The 7572-nt window shown below is 50.9% G+C and overlaps 1 protein-coding gene across 2 annotated transcripts; it reads left to right on the forward strand.

Annotated features, from left to right (window-relative positions):
- Positions 1 to 868: 868 nt before the first annotated feature.
- LOC116244489 (dual oxidase maturation factor 1-like) lies at positions 869 to 7165 on the forward strand. Of its 2 annotated transcripts, none has more exons than XM_090148575.1 (7): positions 869 to 1140; positions 1590 to 1743; positions 2559 to 2616; positions 3310 to 3444; positions 3581 to 3794; positions 4477 to 4691; positions 5328 to 7165. In XM_090148575.1, exons 2-7 carry the CDS (start codon positions 1597 to 1599, stop codon positions 5540 to 5542), a joined length of 984 nt encoding a protein of 327 aa, XP_090004701.1. In that variant the 5' UTR covers positions 869 to 1140; positions 1590 to 1596; the 3' UTR covers positions 5543 to 7165. The 2 variants fall into 2 exon arrangements, with proteins under 2 accessions (XP_090004701.1, XP_090004702.1); XM_090148576.1 differs by having other exon boundaries at positions 1596 to 1743.
- Positions 7166 to 7572: the final 407 nt, after the last annotated feature.

Genomic DNA, 7572 nt, shown 5'->3' on the forward strand with positions numbered 1-7572 from the left:
TAGGATGACACAAGTTGGAGGTATGATCACTCTGTTCCCCAAACCAGGCTACTGGACAGTGCTGGGATGAATCTGCTGAGGATGGAGGCCAGTCAGGACCTGAGCCAGGCAGCAGTCACAGGGAGGGGATAGAAGTCATGCTGTGCTCTGTCTCTCAGTCAAACTTGTTTTACAGGTCTTACATGCTGAGATGTCAGGTCTTTTCCCCCATCTTTGGATCTGCAGCGTCTCTGGATCCCCACCAACTTCAGTGCCCTGTGGCAGATGCATCTTTTCTCATCTGGTGGGCACCCCATGATGGAAAAATCTTATTAGGGTTTCACATGGGCTGGACAATGGGAAGTCTTTCCCTGTGCCACCCAGACCTCTTCCAGTGACAGGATGTTGGGTGGGGGGACGTTGGTTGTTTCTACCTTAACAGAGCCCTAGCTTGATGCCAGATGAAGTTATCTATGCTCAAGAACAGGACTGAGGGGCAATGGAGACAACCAATGGGGCAAAGAGACTCCTGGACATTAACTACACCTTTGGCACCAAGGGTATGGGCATAAATCCCTACTGGAGATCTTCTGGGCTCTGCTGATCCCCTGTCCAACTTTTGTGTCGCTGTCACCTTGCCTAGTAACCAAAGGTTTGGATGGGACCTTACTGGAAAAATTCCCCTGGAGATGGAGTCTGGTGCATGGTCAGTGGTGGTAGCCATCCCCAGCCAGGATGCACTGCTGGATAATGCATTTTATGGGGACAATGGCACTTATGGGGGCTTTGAAAGGAGATTTGCCTTCCAAAGGAGATTGGCGGTCCTGGTGTCTTTCTGCCTTTAGAAAAAAAAAAAAAAAAAAAAAAAGCTGGATTTTTAATGGGAAAAATGGAGGAAAAGAAGGCAAAGCCCTCCAGGACTGCTCACTTCTGCAGCTCCACAAGATGCCACACCATCCCTTCGCTTCTTGCATCCTGCCTGTCCTGGGGTTTGGCAGCAGTTGGAGGAGGCGGGACACAGCATACAAATTCGGGAAGAAACATGCCAGGCTGGCTTCTTGCCTGCCGCCCTGGAGGCAGAGTGGGAAGGTGAAGGCAGCAGCTCAGAGCAGCTGCTGGCCCAGGGGATCAGTGGGTGCTCCGGCATTGGCCACAGCAGAGGTAGGCACTGCATGGGGTGCAGGGGTTTCTGCTTGACTGGTCTCTCGTGGATAGGGGTGTTGTTGGGCAGCATCTTGGTGAAATCAAACCTGAGGGCATACCCAGGCATTGCAACAGAGATCCCTGCAGTTTGAATGTTCTCTAGGGAGAAGGGAGGGCTCCCAGGGGCCTTTCATCAGCTCATGATGGTGATGCTCAGAGAGGGGGATTGAGGTGCTTGACCCTATACAGAGTCAAAGAGGGAGGGATGACCATTCAGAAGGACTGGCAAAAACCATTGAACCCCCACCCTCCCTGGAGATGTGCACTGGTGGTGGTGCCCAATACCCTGGGACAGAAGCAGGAGATGGCTCTGTGGGGCAGACTGGGTCAGAGTACATATGGGCAGATGACGTATCCATCAGTGATGTGCTCCTGGAGGCTCTCAGTGCTGATTTCAACCCCTGAAGCAACAGGATGACTCTGTGGGATGGCTCCTTCCCCTTCTACCCTGGCACCAATGCTTGCTTCCCCTTCGACACCACCTGGGCCATCATTGCCTCCGTCTTCCTCTCTGCACTGGTCACTTCCATCATCATCCTGCCAGGCATCCGTGGCAAAGGGGTAAGTGGAGGGGCTAGGGGAACTCAGCCCTGTGTTGGATAGAGCCTGAGTGCCACCTCCTTCCCTGCATTTACGGCAGGCCTAGGGAGCAAATGTGCCTATGGGGCAGGGACCTGCTGATGGCTGGGGCTGAGGGATCTCAGACACAGAGGTGAGCTCCAGCCCAGCTCCCATGCTGGAGAGGCCAGACTTCACCACCCCAAATTTATAGTCGGCTCAGATCTGAGCTTGGCAAGCTCTCGGCTAGATTAGTGAATGATTTCACTGGGTGAGGCACAAAGGGCTTGCTCCACCTTCCTCAATCCCCAAAAAACAGACAGTGTGCAGTGTGCATGCCTCAGCACCACTTACTGAGCCCCCTGGGGATGCATGGCAAACTCACCTAGCCCTACACCACCACTCTTGCTTGCCAGGAGCCTGCTGGAAAGGCATTTCCCACCCAGCAAACCTCCAAACTGCTTTTGTCTCCAGCTGTGGCCAGATTCCAACACATGGAAACACATAAGGCTTGGTTAAGTGTGGAAACTTCAACTCAGGACTATTAAAGGCAGTGTCTATATCCTTCCCGGAAAGGGGATGGGCACAGTTTTCTCAAATAGGATGATCTGACCTTCTTGCTCTGCCTCAGCCTCCATGCTGCCCATGACATGGAAGGGATGCCTAAGCCATGGGTCCTTTCCCTGTCCTACTCACCTGTGGAGCCCATGGGGTTGCCCCAAAGTGAGAGAGGGGTCTATTTCTGATGGAACTTAATCAAAGCTGAGCTCCATGTCACAAAATCTGAGTATGTCCCCAACTCTGCTTTCCACTTGCAGCGGCTCTTCTGGCTCCTGCGGGTGGTGACAAGCCTCTTCATTGGAGCAGTGGTCCTCAGTGAGTATGGGGGTCTCAGTGTGTTCAGAGACAGGTGGGAACAAGGAGTGCAAGGACAGACAAGGAGAGCAACGAGGAGCAAGGTGGGAGGGTGAACAGAACAGCTGAATCCATCTTGCAAGATGAGCTCACAAAGAAGATCAACCCAGTTCAGTGCCCAGGATCTGGGCCCAGCAGGACAATCAGAATCACAGAATATCCTGAGTTGGAAGGGACCCACAAGGGTCATCTAGCCCAACTCCTGGCTCCACACAGAATTACATGAAATTCAAATTGTATGTCTAAAGGCTTCTTGGATTAGCAATGATAGAAAGCACAGACACTCAGACACCTCCTCTCCAAAGGTTGGTGGACCACTACTGGTGTCCTATCTGCCAGGAGATCCAGACAAACTGGCTGTAGTTAGAAGATCAGTGCCTGGATGGTGTTCACAAGCCCCGTTGCCTGAGGGGCTGGGAACTGAGCTGAGCATGGGGAGAAACAATCCCAAATGGGGCTCCTGTGGAAGTGGGTAGGTGCTGGGGGAGGTACGTGCATGGACCATGCTTCTCTGCTCAAAATCTTGCTTATAAACCAGGCCTTGCCTTTGGAATGTTGTTTGGGCCATGGTGACACTCACAGTATGTCCTTCCAGCATACATTGTCCCTAAGATGTCTGCTCACCAGGACATAGTTAACCCATTATCTTTACAGCCATACAGTTCACCAGGGACTGGGAGAGCGGCTGGGTGACAGCCAACACCTCCTACAAATCCTTCAGCCGCGCCGTGGTGAATGCAGATATTGGGCTGCACATCGGCCTGGCAGGGGTGAACATCACACTGGTGGGTGAGTGTGTATCACAACCCAAAGAAATTGGACACAAGTTTGGCCACTGTCTACCCAGGTAGTGGGCATGCATACTGGGAAATCTTGGAGTTGCCTCCCAGGCTGGGAGAAGACCTCAGTCCTCTTCCTCTGGCAGGAAACCCAGTGCATCAGGTCAATGAGACCATCGACTACAACGAGCACTTTGCCTGGAGCTTCGATGCAGACTACGACCACAGCTATAGTGAAGGCCTGGAGAAGGGGCTGCCCAGCCCCATCCTCTACGTGGCGGAGAAGTTCACCACACAAAGCCCCTGCAACGTGCACAGGCAGTACCGCATCTCCAGCCGCTATGCATCCATCACACTGTGGTAAGGTGGAACAAGGGGTAAGTTCTGCTTCTGCTCAGCTGTAGGTAGAAAGGTCTGAGAGCATCTCCATATGTCTCAGAGGTCGTGGGAAAGATGCTGCAGAGAAGAGTGGTTTGGCATTCCTCATAGGTGCGTCAGCAGCCAGGCCCAGCCCATGTCTCCTTCTTCATGATCAAGAAAAATAACAGGCCATGCCCAAACCTCCCTGTCATTGAGAAGCTGGTTATCTCAAGGCAAGGACATCGATTTAAAATGATTCTGCCTTATTGTTCCTGGATTCAGAACAATTTCTTAGATTCACCTCCCCGGTAAGCTAAACCCAAGCCCTGTGCACAGGGCAAGGCTGAGAGCTGTGCTCACTATAGCTGCTGAATCAGATCCAGGCAGGGCTCATGGTGTGATTCTTCTGACAGAAGTCTCCTTGCTGCCCTTTTCCCTTTGAATAGATAGGAAACATCTGGGGCTGGCCAGTTATGAAGGACTACAGGGTCAGACAAAGGTACAATTTGGAAGGGGCTCTTTGAAGGTCTCCACTTGAGCCTCCTGTGCAGAGTAAACATATCAGAGTCTCAAGTAGTTCAGTGCTGAATGTCCCCAGGTATGAAGAACCCTCTTCACCACTACAGGAACTGACATGCCCACATACAGTGCTTTCAGCTCAGTTTTTGTGATCCTTTCATAGGATGGCCTTATGCACCTGGCTCATTTCTATCCTGCTCTTCTCCATGCCCATCCTCCTTTACGGCGGCTACATGCTCCTGCTCACTGCTGTGCTGATGTTTTTTTCACTGCTCTTCTTTGTCACGGTGAGGAACATCCCAAAGTGTCCCATCCTGTTTGGGCCAGCCTCCCTGAAAACAGATTACGGCAGATCTTTTTGGCTGACATTAACAACAGGTGAGTGCTTATCTGGGGCTTTTGGTCTCCATTCCTGCAGTGACAATACCTCAGCGGTACTTCATCTACTCTCATATGAGAGACCAAAATCATCTGTGTCTTGAGCCATAAAATCAGGGAGAGACTTGGTTTGGAAAGACTTTCTGGGATCTCTCATGCAGCAGGATTAATGTCAAAGCCTCTCAGGTTGTCCAGGGCCTTGTTCAGGCTTCTAGTTGATGTACCCATGCATCAACCCTTTGCCTTTCAGAATCATGGATGGTCCTTTCTACCTCCTGGGGATGTCCCATGGCTTTTCCATTCATTGGCAGAAGGTGGCAATTAGGTTCCCCTGAAGGCTTCTCCTTTCCTGGCTAAACAAACCTACCTCCTCCAGCCATTCCCCATACGTGGTGGGCTTCAGACCTAACTGTCTGGGCCCTCTGCCGCAGCTTATTAACTTCTTTTTTGTACTGGAGAGCCCAGTTGTGGAGCTGTTGTAGGAAACTGGGAACAGAAATAATCCCTTGCCTTGACCTCCCATGTGATGCCATATCCCAATGGCCTCTATCCCCTCTGGTCCCCATCCCTAGGCTGTGGCTGTATGGCCTGGAGTGCATTTGGGGACAATGCATCTCTCCATGCTGTGTGTTTCAGGGCTGCTCTGCCTGCTGCTGGGACTGAGTGTGATTGTTCTCAACTCTGTGCACCCTCAGAAACTGAAGCTTGTTTTCAACCTGGACGAGGGAAAGAGAGAAGAAGTAGATGGGTGGGACAAGTCCCACCTGCCAGCTGAGTCCAGCTCCTCTGAGCAGGACATACTGATGGTGTCCCTGGGTGAGCTCTGTGAGGTTACAGCCACCAAGCTGTGAGGCAAAAACAACATAGTCTTGGAGATCTCCTTGACATGGAAGCTAAACCAAAAGAAACTAGAGAGAAATCAAATATATATAATAAACATACAAGTATAAACCAAAGGAGAAGCAACCCCTACACATATCCCAATAGCACACTCACCCCAAAAGGTCTGCCAGAAGCCCACTCTGCCCAACAATGCTCTTCACATTAACAGGTGGAGAAGAAAGAGCAGAGCTGTGGGCACTAAAGTACCCTGTATTCAGCACCTGCTCTTGGTCTGGAGTGAAGGATGGGTTGGCAAGGAATCCCACCAATTAGCAGGATGTTGGTTGCACCAAACCTTGGAGATTTCTTCAGTGTTGGAAGTACCAAACCTTGGAGGCATCCTAAATGTTGGAGGCACCAAGTCTTGCAGAATTCTTGCATGTCAGAGATACCAAACCCTAGAGACCTTCCAGATATCAAAAATACTAAATCTTGGAGGCTCCCGGGATGTCAAGGATACATATCAGATGTCAAAGGCAAAAACATCAGTTGAAGATCATGAAATGTGATTTACCAAGACTCTTGTGGCCTTCTGAAAGGAAGATAAAATGTTTTGGTGGGTGGGAAGGAAAGGACAAAGAGGGGGTGGAAGTGCATACCCCAGTTCCCCCGTCCCTGTCTGTAAACAGTTTGCAGGAGGAGAGTACCTAGAAGTACCTGGTTTCATGCTGCTTAGTTGCCCACTTGTTATGGAGCGTGCAAATATGTAATCCTACAGACTCACAGTGGATGTGGCCAACTACTCCTGGCTGCTGGTGGCTAGCAGGTACCTTGGTCATGCAGAGTGTGTATTTCAGGTTTGCATTCCTTTAACTCTGTGCAGGCTTTTCAACAACATTTTTCTGTTTTGTACTCACTTACTGTCCCTTCTGTCTCAATAAAGTAAGCTGGACCTGATCTTTCTCTTGTATGTCATTAAAAGAATCCCTGAGTGCTGATAGGCTAGGGATATGCTGATCCTTTGACATGATGATCATAGGAAAGGGAAGAAGTGACAGCGTTGTTGTGGCCCCACATCTGACAGTGGCTGATTAGCTCAAGGCAATAGGGGCAACTGGTAAGTAGAATATCAGGGAAATAATCAACCAGGATATGGGAAGGTTGGAGTGACCCTGGACGTGAGGAGGTCTTGATGAGAGCAATCCCCAGACCAGCATAGGGAAGACCATTGTGCAGGGCCCTCAGGGAAGGTGTGCTCAGGCATGGTAACTTGTCCCATCCCTCTCCAGATGGAAAGCGCTTCAACAAGGACCTTAAGGCATTTAGAAACACGTCAGAATGGAACTCCTTGAGTTTTCAAAACTTCAGCTAGGACATTCCCTATGGCATCTACTAGGAGGTGCTTCAGCCTAAAGATCCAAGGTGAAACAGAAGCCTTTTATCCATTGAATGGAAATTCAGCCCTCGTAAACCTCTGCCTTTCCCAGTGTGTCCCCATTTGCAGCCCATCCCGGCAGCAGTCAGCGGGCAGCTCTGGTGCCTGCTAAGTGGTGTGGTGGCTGCATGTCCCAGGGCACTGTGTGCCTTCAGGCATGAGGACCACGATCCTCGCAGAGCCCCAGGGACATTTTGTGGTGTTTGCTCTGTTTGCTGGCACAGGCTGTCTGGCTAGATTCCCTGTGTCCAACAAGCCAGGTCTGCATAGCATGGGATCAGAAAGCCTGGGCTGAGAGCCAAGGCTTTGCTGGCAATTACTTTGTGTCTCACTGTCCAACAGCATCTTGACTCAGCCAGGAAACCGGGATCTGCAATGGGTGGAAGAGGCAGGACCTGCAGCAGTACAGCCCAGGGGCCACACAACCCCAAAGTTTCTCAAAGGCATCGTTATCCATGCTGAATCTCATCCTTTCTGGGGATGCCTTCGTCAGGGCAGCCACCCCATGGAAGGATGCCACTGGTGGGTACTCAAAGGCATTTGCCTGCAGACAAGCCCCACAGCTCCCACTGAAGAAATCAGCCCCATAAAATGCCCCATATGTTTTCAAGAAGTAGTCTTCAG

This window comes from Phasianus colchicus, chromosome 12, assembly GCF_987193195.1.
Source record: "Phasianus colchicus chromosome 12, bPhaCol1.hap1.1, whole genome shotgun sequence".
In the NCBI taxonomy this organism is placed as follows: Eukaryota; Metazoa; Chordata; class Aves; order Galliformes; family Phasianidae; genus Phasianus; species Phasianus colchicus.

Excerpts from the sequence above, each read along its gene's own strand:
- LOC116244489 (XM_090148575.1), top strand. The coding sequence starts at position 1,597 with ATGACTCTGTGGGATGGCTCCTTCCCCTTCTACCCTGGCACCAATGCT. Across the intron at positions 3,795-4,476 it reads TATGCATCCATCACACTGTG|GATGGCCTTATGCACCTGGC; the intron begins GTAAGGTGGAAC and ends ATCCTTTCATAG. Across the intron at positions 4,692-5,327 it reads TTGGCTGACATTAACAACAG|GGCTGCTCTGCCTGCTGCTG; the intron begins GTGAGTGCTTAT and ends TGTGTGTTTCAG.